The following is a 12,836-nucleotide window of genomic DNA, read 5'->3' as shown; positions in this document are numbered from 1 at the left end:
ACAAAGTTCACAGCTTCTTTATTCTATTTATCTACAGAGAACCCAGTTCTGTAGGTATATTAAATACTTGGGTGACAGATAATAATTAATCGGCAGGATGACACAAGTAGAATTCAGTCAAAATGACAAGTTTAAGAAATAATTTTGAAAATAATAGAAGAATTACAAGCTGTTGTATGCAGAGGTTTTTCAGAAAACCTGTCCGTCCTGTTTGTTTTATAGGCACATTATTGATGCCAAAGTAGCATGTGTCCAAAGAGTTTCCACAAGGCTTCCTTGAGTCCCTGGTTCCTCATGCTGTAGATGAGGGGGTTCAGTGCTATAGGCACCACTATGTACAGAACTGACATGGAATATTCTCTGCAGGGGCTACTTGCACTGCTGCAGCTCCTTTCTCTGACCCAGCCACAGGAGCCGGAGCTGCTGCAGAAGCAGGAGCTGGAGCGGCTGCAGGGTCCATCGTAGGGGTCACAGTGGCCATTGGGTCTGTCACAGGACTTGGAGTGGCCGCAGGGTCTGTCACTAAGTTGGTAGTAGTATCAGCTGCAGCTCGATAGGCATGGGCCAGACCCCAGCACACTCCAGTGATTTGTGTCACTTTGGAACTGCCAGAGTCATGACACCCTTTTTTCAAGCATTCTACCCATTTTTTAGGATTTTGCAGTTGTTCAGGGGAGAATTTCCAAAACACTGGAGGTGCCCGCTGCTCTAGAAACCTGCCCGTATCCTCCCACACTCCCTGCCACTCACAAATGTCCCGCCTCAGTACAGATCTCTGGATAAAATTCCTAAGTGTTTGTTTAACCTTAAACAAAACCTGAAGCACATTCAGGAGACATAACAACACGAACATGCTAGTCTGGGTGTCCCAAGGATATTCAACATCTTGGAGAACTATCGTACCAAGCTTGGAGGATAAGAGGGAGGTGAAGGAGAAAGGAAGGTTGAATGAGTAGGAAAAAATGTCTCCTTCTTCCCCCTCTAGAGATTGGCTCCCTGACAAAAAAATAAATAAATAAATAAAAAGCAATAGGTGTAATTGCTAATAGTTTCCGAGATATGGTTTCCAAAGTATAGAGTTGACAACAGTGCTGAGTACAAATACCAGGTTAGGGTCATGACCAGAAATTTCGTCGTCTCATAAGCCACTGTTATACCGCACAGTACCATAACAATTTTAAACCAGGGCCCAGAAAGTATAAACAGCAGGACAGGGAGCACATACAGAAAGTAACGTGCTATAAAACTCAGTTTGGAAAACAGGTGCAGCAGACTTGATATTAAAGCAATCAGCATTGTGACTAGCAACTATTATGCAGGTCTAATAGTTATACTTATTTTAGTTTAACACATTCTGGTCAGATCTGTCGTTATCTCAATGCTTTGAGCCCCACATTGGGTGCTAAAAAGGATTGTTGTGGTTTAACCCGGCTGGCAGCTAAACACCAAACAACCATTAGCTCTAATTAGCTGTAAGCACTGCTCTGCAACAAGTAAAACATCAGCATGTCATCAGCACTCTTCTCATCCTAAGCCAAAATATAACACCCTACCAGCTACTAGGAGGAAAATTAACACTCTCCGAGCTGAAACAAGGACAAATGCTATACCTAGAGGTCATATATTGCCTGATATTAACTTGAGGTAAACTAGAAAAGTGAGATAGCCAATTTATTGCTAAGTAAATATTACCACTAGAATCAGTTTCTTCAGTGTGGCTTTCAGCTCCTGGTTCCTCATGCTATAGATGAGCGGGTTCACTGCTGGAGGCACCACTGAGTACAGAACTGACACCATCAGGTCCAAGGATGGGGAGGAGATGGAGGGGGGCTTCAGGTAGGCAAGTATGGCAGTGCTGACAAAGAGGGAGACCACAGCCAGGTGAGGGAGGCACGTGGAAAAGGCTTTGTGCCGGCCCTGCTCAGAGGGCATCCTCAGCACTGCCCTGAAGATCTGCACATAGGACACCAAAATGAAAACAAAACAAACTAATGCAAAACATGCACTAACCACCAGAAGTCTAACTTCCTTTAGGTAGTCTGAATCTGAGCAAGAGAGCTTGAGGATGTGGGGGATCTCACAGAAGAACTGGTCCACAGCATTGCCTTGGCAGAGGGGTAGGGAAAAAGTAGTGGTCGTGTGCAGGACAGCATTGAGAAAGCCACTGCCCCAGGCAGCTGCTGCCATCTGGGCACAAGCTCTGCTGCCCAGGAGGCTCCCGTAGTGCAGGGGCTTGCAGATGGCAACGTAGCGGTCGTAGGCCATGATAGTGAGAATAGAATATTCTGCTGCTATAAAGAAGAGAAAGAAAAAGACCTGTGCAGCACATCCTTGATAGGAGATGGCCCTGGTGTCCCGGAGGGCATTGGCCATGGCTTTGGGCAGAGTGGTGGAGATGCAGCCCAGGTCGAGGAGGGCAAGGTTGAGGAGGAAGAAGTACATGGGGGTGTGGAGGCGGTGGTCGCAGACTATGGCAGTGAGGATGAGGCCGTTGCCCAGGAGGGCAGCCAGGTAGATGCCCAGGAAGAGCGCGAAGTGCAGGAGCTGCAGCTCGCGCGTGTCTGCGAATGCCAGCAGGAGGAACTCAGTGATGGTGCTTCTGTTGGGCATCTTCATTTTTGGGGATGTGGTCCTGAACAAAGAAGAGGATGAGAGTAATAAAGTACAAGAAATGTATCAGAGGGAAACAAATTCAGTTTTTCATTTAAAATCATTGCCTATATTGTGTACTTTCTGGCAGACATTTGGCAGATCCCTTTCTTGCATCCTGATTCATTCTGCCTGTGGGTGTCTGTTGGAACAGGAGGCTCTACTGTGGGCAATGCAGGAATCAGTCCTGTTCTACAGCAAGAGTTGAAGAGGAACATGGGGGAATGTCAGTTTCACTTCCCTCCTAATCTCAAAGAATTTTGCCCAAGCATTACTCCCAGTTCAACAAACTGCAGAGCAGAGCTGTGGAGACTTTTTATTATTATTATTTCAAATTGTTGGTTTTGATTTTTTGTTTCAGCTGTCCCACCACTCCTGAGGAGTGTTTCCAAGTCAGAAACCCTGGTTACTTCTGCTGGACTCAAAGTGAATCCTTGCAGATCATCATCATCACAGAAAAAGGAACTGTCACTTTAGCGCACAGTGTTCTTCAGGGAGGACAGCCAGTCTGTCCATCAAGTGCGGTCTCAGATGCCCTGTGAGAGCTGCAGGGAAGATATACACATGTTTAACTGAAAAGAACAAAGAGGCTGCTGAGAGCAGAGACATCCAGGCTCAAAGTGCCCATCTCCACACCCCTCAACCTGTCCCTGTACTCCCCTTACCCCAAGCACACCAAGGGCTCACCCCATGGGCATGTGAAACCCCCATCCCCAGCCAGCCTGGGAACAAGACCAGCAGCAGCACGGCCAGCTGGAGAAGCCAGGAGGAATGCCAGCGTGCTGCTGCCAGGGGAGGCAAGGCCAGGGAGGGACAGACAGACACTCAGCAGACCCTCCTGTGCTGCAGCTCTGCCTGCAGACGAGGCAGCTCCTGCTGGGGAAACTGGGGGCTTGAGGGCAGAGGCTGTGCTGGTGGGAGAGGAGACCAGGGGGTGTCCCAGGGAAGGCACCTGCCCTGCAGGGTCTGGCAGCGAGGTGCCTGAACCCTCCCTCACACAGCATTTCTGGCAGCAGCTCCCTCTCACCGCCTGCCCTGCCCATATCTCTACTGCCTTCCTATGTCCCTGCTGGAAACAGGATCTCTGTCCCCACGTATCTTCCATGTCCTAGCTCACAGACCCCGTCCCACAAGCTGTGTGCTTCATGAATACAGGACATCACAGGGGTTGCAGCTCCTGAAGACCTGATAAGCCCTGAGGAGATAACATTGTTTCATTCTTTAGGCTGAGGTGCCTGAAGGGATTTGATCACGTTAATTGCTGCCATGTTCATCATCCCTGCAATACTCTTGGAGTCTCAGTCTCCTGTACAATCCAGACAATTCATTGTCATGAACCCTGCCTCCCCTCCACACCAAGAATCTGAAAGCACAGAATCCAAGCAAGTCTTCCATTTCAGATAAACCAAGCCTCAGACTTCCTGTTAAAATTGCCCCTCAAAAATACCATTCCCTAAAACTATGCCACATTACAGGTAGAATAAGACCCATCCTGACAGATGCTATCAGCCATCAGATGTGTGAGCTGTAAATGACCCCTCTGGCAGCCCCACCTGCATGGCCCTGCTGCCAGAGCCTCACGGTGTCAAGAGCCTGCAGATGTGTACTGCCACACGCTGCCCTCTGTTGTTGCGCTCCTCAGTGCCTCCAAGCCCTCTCTCCTTCTGTCCTCTCTGTGTGCCAGCTGCGGTCAGAGCCCCCAGCCCTGCTGCGCTGTGCAGAGGAGCTGATCCTGGGCACAGCTGGCTCTCTGCAACAGGGCCCTCTTGCCACGAGCTCTCTCTGTCCCACGAGCCTGGCCCAGCTCAGCAGCACAGCACCAGCCCAAGGCACTGCAATCACCCCTCTGGGGGCTTGGCTGATGAGCCCACAAACCTCAGGCACTCAGAGACAATTGAAGACATCTCTCCAGAAGTGCAAGTCAAAGGCAAGTTTCCTGCAGTGTCCCCCTGAGGGCCAGCACTGACACAGCCTCCCTTGGAGCTCGTTAGAGCAGAACCCTGGAGGCAGTGAGGACAAGGAGACAAAGGCAATGTGAAGGTGACACTGATGTGTAGGAAAACTGGATGTGTGTCACCAAGCACAAGGGCCAGACCTTGACCCTTCGCCCGTTGGAAGGGAGATCCTTTCTCTTCACACCTTGCTCAGGGCTCTTTGTGGGGCAGTAGGAGATGGGGATGTGCATGGACAAGTGAGGAGAATGGTACAACCCCTGCCTGCTTCATGGGTGGGGGCGAGAAGGCAATGAGGCCCCGGTGTTTTAACAATATGTGTCCTCATTGGCATTGGTGGCTTAGAAAGCAGCCATAGACACAGACACCAAGACTTTGGTTCTGTTGGGATTTTCAGCCTTTCCAGTGTCGTTGCTCTTCGCTGAACCTGGCAGCTTCCTAAAGAGCTGCCTTATGAGGAGAATGGTCACCAAGAAGATCTGAGTCATCAGATTTCCTAGGAAATGCCAGACCTCTACCTTTTTCCCGGTTCCTGTAGACCATTTTTTTGTGGTGTCTCACAGACAGATCTGAGCTCAGTCTGATAACTCCGATTTTCTTGGTGGCCATGTCCCTCATCAGGCAGTTCTGTAGGAAGCTGGCCTTGCTCCTGTTGAGCAGGCCCCACTGCTCGTACAGCATCCCTCATGGAGGGTGTTCACAAGTCTATGGAGCTAGATGGGATATAGCCGAGTGTACTGAGGGATCTGGTCCAAGTCCTAACCCCAGACACTGCGAGGAGAGATCCTGCAATCCCATGTCTGGCTCGGGGCTTTTCCTGGAGGTCTGAGGAAAGTGGTGGGAAGTCTGATGCCACAAGAAGAACACTGGTATGACCCCTCTCCTGGGTGGAGACACTGTATGAAACACGGGTATGACCACATCTCCTGTGAAGAAAGACTAAGAGAGCTGAGGCTCTTCAGCCTGGAGAAAAGAAGGCTCCGGGGTGACCTCTATGTGGCCTTTCAGTATTAAAAAGGGTGTATAAAAAGATGGAGAGTGACTCTTTGCTCATTCAGGACTAAGGGGAATGGTTTTAAGCTAAAAGAGGGGAGACTTAGATTACAGGTTGGGAGAAAAATTCTTCAATTACAGAATCACACAGAATCACAGAATTTCTAGGTTGGAAGAGACCTCATGATCATCGACTCCAACCTCTGACCCATCACTAACAGTTCCCACTAAACCATATCCCTAAGCTTTACATCTAAACATCTTTTGAAGACTTCCAGGGATGGTGACTCCACCACCTCCCTGGGCAGCCCGTTCCAATGCCTCACAACCCTTTCAGTAAAGAAGCTCTTCCTAACATCCAACCTAAAACTCCCCTGGTGCAACTTAAGCCCATTCCCCCTCCTCCTGCAGGTGGGAGAACAGGCCAACCCCCACCTCACTACAGCCTCCTTTAAGGTATCTGTAGAGAGCAATAAGGTCGCCCCTGAGCCTCCTCTTCTCCAGGCTGAACAAGCCCAACTCCTTCAGACGCTCCTCGTAGGACTTGTTCTCCAGGCCCCTCACCAGCTTCGTCGCCCTTCTCTGGACCCGCTCAAGCACCTCGATGTCCTTCTTGTAGCGAGGGGCCCAAAACTGAACACAGTACTCGAGGTGCGGCCTCACCAGAGCCGAGTACAGGGGGACGATCACCTCCCTAGCCCTGCTGGTCACACTGTTTCTGATCCAAGCCAGGATGCTGTTGGCCTTCTTGGTCACCTGAGCACACTGCTGGCTCATATTCAGCCGACTGTCCACCATCACTCCCAGGTCCTTCTCTGCCTGGCAGCTCTCCAACCACTCATCTCCCAGCCTGTAGCTCTGCTTGGGGTTATTGCGCCCCAGGTGCAGGACCCGGCACTTGGCCTTGTTAAACTTCATGCAGTTGACCTCAGCCCATCGGTGCAGCCTATCCAGATCCTCCTGCAGAGCCTTCCTACCCTCGAGCAGATCGACACATGCGCATAGCTTGGTGTCATGTGCAAACTTACTGAGGGTGCACTCAATGCCCTCGTCCAGATCATTGATGAAGATATTAAAGAGGACCGGCCCTAGCACCGAGCCCTGGGGGACGCCACTAGTGACTGGCTAGTGACAGTACAACATATGGGTTGTCCTGTCCCTTCTGCTTGAGTCCATGACTGCACAGCAGCAGGCACAAGGCTTGGCTGTGTCTCCACAAGAAGCTGCAAAGCCAGCAGCAGGCCCATGGCTTGGAAGATGCTGTTGAGGTGACTTGTGTCTGCTTGGCTGAGAGGCCACAAGGAGCCTGCTGGGTTGGGTTGCCTACTTCAGGAGTGGTTTCCACCCTGATGGAGCATTCTGTGGTATTAAGAAAGAGCAGGAGAGAAGAAACTTCTGTGGAGTATACGTTAGAAGTTACACATTAGCACGATAGAATAAGAAATTTCCCTCAAAGTGTCGCACTGTGATGCCAGAGGTCACCCTCTGATCAGACCTTGGCTTTGTGTTTCAAGAAAGAGCTGGTGAGGGATGACTTCAAGGAAATAAGTCAGAATGTGATAGGGTCTGCAGAGGAGAAGGCAGAGGTTGCTGGTAAAAATGGCAGGCCCAACAGCCCTGAGGTTTTTGTCCCCTTGACTAGAGCTTAGGAGGAGAAATGTTATATTCATTGTGATGTGGCCTCATAGATTCCCTGCAACACTGTGAAGCTTCTCGAAGATGTCATACCAGTGTTCTTCTCATGGCATCACACTGCTCACCACATCCCACAGACCCCAGCAAGAGCCTTGAGCTGGACTTGGGGGTGCAGGATCTCCTTTCCCAGTTCCAGGGGTCAGGCCTTGTCTCTTTTGCTTCACTAGATCCATCCAAGACTTTTCTCAGCACAGTGCTTTGCCTGCCTGTAACCATGGCCTCCAATTCTCTGCCCTAAGAAGTCCCTGGGGAGGCTTTGTGAGTAACAGCCCTCACTGGGGCCCATTAATACTCCACATCGCTTCAGCTTTTCCTTCTGACTTTACTTTCTCTAGCAGTTGCATCATTGTCCTCTCAGTACCTGAACTTCACAGACTCAGCACCACAATACACCATGGAACTCATTAAAATGCAGAAACTCCTAACATCTCTTCCATAGTTGTCTTGAAGCCTTCAAGCCTTGTGCAGCTACTTGCAGAGCTTGCAAGATGTAATTAAGGAAGATTTCAAAGAGCAACTAATAAAAATATTTTTTTGTTTCAAAGGCTGAATTTTGCTGCATTTCAGTTTAGACCATCTTTCTCATATTGCTACTGATCCAGGGTGACTTCTTTGGAGACTTGCATTAGGAGGAAAAGAAGATTCTGGAGGTCAGACACCTCCACTACCAGCAGTGGTCTTTGTCCCTGTAACTGCAGCACAGTTCAGCACATGAAACCCTTTCTAAGACAAGTCAGGGGTTCCTTGGGAAAAAAAAAAGAATAAATACAAATAATAAAATAAAATAAAATAAAATAAAATAAAATAAAATAAAATAAAATAAAATAAAATAAAATAAAATAAAAGTTGAAATGACCATTGGAATCTGAGAAATTCAGCCTAAATCTTAGTAGACACCTGGACATCCATGGTTCTCTTGGGTCTTATGTGGCAAACTCAGGATGAAAACTAAAGAAAATATGTCTTCAAGTGGCTGTAGCTGTACCCATGAGCTTGGCCTCTTTTGAGAAATTGCCCCTTCCAGCCATGGAAACATAAATTGAGTAAAGTGAAAAGAGCTGCTTAGTCAACAGAGTATCGCAAAGTCCTACTTCCTGTGCTATAGATGCAGAAGGCAAAAAGAATTGCATTGTGCCTGACACTACTCTGGGACGTGTAACCCAGGTCAGGCAACTTTACCTTAGTGCTGACAAGTCCACCACTAAACCATGCTCCCAAGCTCTACATTTACACCTTGGTTCTCCAGTGGATGAACCAGCTCATCAGTTTCCTATCTGGGAGATCCTCTACCCATACACTAATCTCTTCTTCCTCTCTTACTTGACCAGCACGGTTACTGGGATGTGGAACACCCTCATCACTGTGCTTGTGCCTGACACCAAACACCTTCAGATGCCTGTGGCCTTCTTCCTGGGGGAGAGTTGTCCTTGCACAGCTCCAGCACCCTGCGCCAGATGCTGGCCAGCTTCCTGGCTGAGGACAGCACCCTCTTTGCTCACAGAGGTGGCAGCACTCTCAGCTGCACCTTCTGCATGACCGCAGTGCTTCCTGCTGGGGTCATGTCCTACGGTCAGCCCTGGGCTGTATGCCATATCTGTTCTCTGCAAGATTCGAGAAGTGGAAGGTCTGGCTCCAGAAGGCAGCTGTACCTGAACCAGGGGAATTTCTCTCATGTACACTAATTCCTTCTCCTCCTCCCAGCTACAGTTCTGTGGCCCCAGTGTCGTGGACACCTTCTGTGGTTTTGCCCCATTGCTGGAGCTGTCCTGCAGTGCCATGGTGATACTCATGGTCTTTGATTTCATAATCTACATTTTGGATCCAATCTTCCTCTTCACTCTCATGCAGTTTTCAGGTGTGTGTGTGTCCTGTATTGGCAGGCCAAGGCCTTATCCACCTGCTCTTCTGTCCTCACGAGTGTCACTGTTTTCTATGATACTGCCATCACTGTCTGTGAGAAGCCCAAATACAGCCCTTCTCAGAGATCTTAATGAAGCCCTTTCCTAAACCACCATCCTCCCCGTCAGCCCTCACGTTGCCTAGAGGTGGTACGGGAAGGGTGAGAGAGTTCAAGTGGATCTGCAGATGTCATCATAAGACCTATCTCAAAGACCTTGGAAAGGACAGATGGATCAAAGACATTCCTCAAAAGTTGGACATGACAGATGTCAAACTCATCTGCTAATAGGAAGGCAAGCAGAAGGATGATAAAGCCTATTCAAGGAATAAAAAGCCAGCCTTAGCCTTAACCCCCAAACCAGACCTAAACTGAAGTCCTCAAAGCTTGCCCTTATCCTAAACCTTGAGCAGGATCCTTGGGCAAAACACCAATACCTCCCTTGATGAATTGCCATTCTCTTGATCCTGGAGGGTGACCTCTAATTCCTAAACATTAACCTGATCATCTAACCCCCAAAGCCCTCCACCATTCACACAGCACATCTCAGCTTCAACCTCACTCCTATCCCTAACTTCAACTGTTTGTCCCCTTGGGGCAGGGCAGGGACTGTGAGGTCCTGCAGCAGTCCCATGGCATTGGAAGAGGCATGTGAGGTGACAGGTATGTGATCAGATCAGAGGCCACAAAGTGGAGCTGGCTGGGAATGCTGGGATGAGGTCAGGTGTGCCTCCAGATGTGCTGGGCCTGCAGGAGGCACATGGCTGTGAAGGAGGCTGGGAGGTCACTTCTGTCTCTGGATCTGACGGACCATCAGGAGGAATGTGGCACAGTTAGGGAGCATATAGGGCAGAAGCACGCACATGGCATTGAAGAGGATGGTGAGGCACCTTCTATTCCAGTCAGGTGGTAGACCACAGGAAGGCTGATGACATGGGAGTCATGGTTGAGGTATAGTTTGTGAGACCATAGAATGAGAGAATGGCTCCTGTTGGAAGGGACCTTAAAGGTCATCTAGTTCCAACCCCCTGGCCATAAGCAGGGATGCCCCCCATGAGATCAGGTAGCCCAGGGCCTCATCTAACCTGCTCTTGATCAGCTCCAGGGACGGGGAATCCCTAAGGTCTCTCAGCAACCTGTTCCAGTGCCTCACCTCCCTCTGAGTGAAGAGTTTCCTCCTCACCTCTAATCTAAATCTCCCCTCTTTTAGCTTAAAACCATTCCCCTTTGTCCTATCATTATCTAATTGAACAAAGAGTCACTCTCCATCTTTTTATAAGCCCCCTTTAAGTACTGAAAGGCCACAAAGAGGTCACCCTGGAGCCTTCTTTTCTCCAGGCTGAACAGCCTCAGCTCTCTCAGCCTTTCTTCATAGGAGATGTGCTCCAGCCCCTTGATCATCTTTGTGGCCCTCCTCAGGACCCATTCTAACAGATGCACATCCTTCTCATGCTGAGGGCCCCTGTCCTAGATGCAGGACACCAAGTGGGGCCTCACAAGGGCAGAGTACAAGGAGTAGAAGTAGAAGTGACCTCCCTCTACCTGCTGGTCACTCCTCTGCTTATGGAGCCCAGGATGCAGTTGGCCTTCTGGGCTACAAGCGCAGAATGTACTATCTCATTGTCGATCTCACTGTCTGTCATAGATAAAGATATTAAACTGTAGAAGTCCCAGGACAGACCCCTGAGGTACAACACTTGTCACCAGCCTCCACTTGGACATAGAGCCATTGAGCACCACGCTCTGGGTGTGATCTTCAGGCCAACTCCTTATCCACTGAATGGTTCACCCATCAAATGCGTATCTCTCTAATTTGGAGACAAGGATGTCATTTGGGACAGTGTCAATTGTCTTACAGAAGTCCAAGTAGATGACATAGGTCGGTCTTCTCTTGTTGTCTGATGTGGTCACTCCATTGTAGAAAGCCAGCACATTGGTCAGGCACGATTTGGCCTTTGGTGAAGCCATGCTGGCTGTCTGAGATCACCTCTTTGTCTTGCATGTGCCCTGACATCGATTCCAGGAGGATTTTTAGCATGATCTTTTGAGGCACAGAAGTAAGGCTCACCATTCAGTAGTTCCATGGGTTCTCATTTCTACCCTTTTTAAAAATGGGAGTGATGTTTCCTTTTTCCAGTCACCAGGGACTTCACCTGACTGCCAGGACTCTTCAAATATGATGGAGAGAGGCTTGACGACTACATCATCCAGCTCCCTCAGGACCCTAGGATGCATGTCACCAAGCCCCATAGACTTCCATGTGCTCAGTTTCTTCAGGTGGACTTAGACCTCCTCTTTACTTAGAGCAGGAGGGACTTCGCCCCCCTGCCTCCATCTATGGGTTCAGGGAAGTGAAAGACTTGGGAAGCCTGACTGGCAGGGAAGACTGAGGCAAAGATGTTGTTGAGTCCCTCAGGCTTCTGCATGTCTGTCATTATCAGTTCACCCTTCTCATCCATCAGATGCGGTACGCTCTCCTTGGCCTTTCTTTTCTGAGCAATTTATCTACAGAATCTCTTCCTGTTATTCTTTTCATCCCTTGCCAAGATCAGTTCCATCCATGCCTTGGTTTTCCTTATCCCATCCCTTCACGTATGAAACTGAAACATGTGAGAGGGCCTGGGAAAAGTAGCCCTGGATCCACAGAAGCCATTTGGGAAACAAAACTTGTACACAGGAAGCATGATTTTGTGGAAGAATAGAGCTGATAGGCACATTGTGCAGGATGCTCCTAAAGACCTCTGTGTCCTTTTCCCTCCTGATTACAACGCCACTTCCTTCTCAGGAATGGAGGAGCCAACAGAGGTGAGACAGATACACTGAGATGGTAAATGTCATCAGAAAGCTGATCCCAGTAAGATATGGGGAGGTCAGGAGCAGCCTGAACAAGAGACATGTGAGATTTTGGGGTGGTAAGAGGAGCATGTCCAGCAGAAAGTAATGATTTCATAGAGGTAAGAGCATTCATGCAATGCCGGTAGTGCAGTAAGACTGACTTAAAACAGCCATATGTGGCCCTTACTTTACTTGAGCTAGTAATTTTAACGCTAAATAAACCTAAATGCTACTACAACAAACTGAAAGAAATCAATTTTCTCTCTTGATAACGGTAATCTTTTCACTTAACACATACATTAAAATGTCTTATTTAACCCTAGATTCATTGATAGACAAAAAACACCCGTAAACCACAGAGCTTGTCCATACCTTAAACACAGACATGACAGCACAAGCAGAACACCAAACACTCCCACTAAATCTTTGCTTAATCTCTAACCCAGAAACTAAAAAGATGTACCGAGGGGGCTAGAGAAAGCTCAGCTCTGCCTCAGGATCTCCTGCCCCAGCAGCAGGAATGTGACTATGGCAGGGTCTGTGAGGTCACTTCTGTCTCTGCACTTGATAGGGCAGCAGCAGGAACGTGTCACAGAAAGGGACTGGGAGGTCACTTGTGTCTGGAGGTGTCAGGTCACCTTTGACTTCTCCCTGGGAGCTGCACTTTTGGGCTGACATCTGGCAGTGGCCCTGCTAGGCCAGCAGAAGACATCTGCTTGGCATGCTGACTGGGGGATCCCCTCTGCCTGCAGACCCAGGAGGACCCAGACAGAAAGAAGGCCCCCATATGGGTTGTCCTGTCCCTTCTGCTTGAG

The 12,836-nt window shown here is 49.0% G+C and overlaps 1 protein-coding gene across 1 annotated transcript; it reads right to left on the bottom strand.

Moving 5' to 3' along the window:
* Window positions 1-1,677: 1,677 nt before the first annotated feature.
* On the bottom strand, window positions 1,678-2,610 carry LOC139999971 (olfactory receptor 14C36-like). The gene has a single exon (XM_072029646.1). The coding sequence runs from the start codon at window positions 2,608-2,610 to the stop codon at window positions 1,678-1,680; it is 933 nt and encodes a 310-aa protein (XP_071885747.1).
* Between the last annotated feature and the right edge of the window lie 10,226 nt (window positions 2,611-12,836).

The sequence above is a fragment of the Anas platyrhynchos genome, chromosome 31, assembly GCF_047663525.1.
Source record: "Anas platyrhynchos isolate ZD024472 breed Pekin duck chromosome 31, IASCAAS_PekinDuck_T2T, whole genome shotgun sequence".
Classification (NCBI taxonomy): Eukaryota; Metazoa; Chordata; class Aves; order Anseriformes; family Anatidae; genus Anas; species Anas platyrhynchos.
This window is presented reverse-complemented; position numbering and strand designations above follow the sequence as displayed.

What these genes read in the sequence shown, in the direction of transcription:
- LOC139999971 (XM_072029646.1), bottom strand. Translation starts at nt 2,610, where the DNA reads ATGCCCAACAGAAGCACCATCACTGAGTTCCTCCTGCTGGCATTCGCA.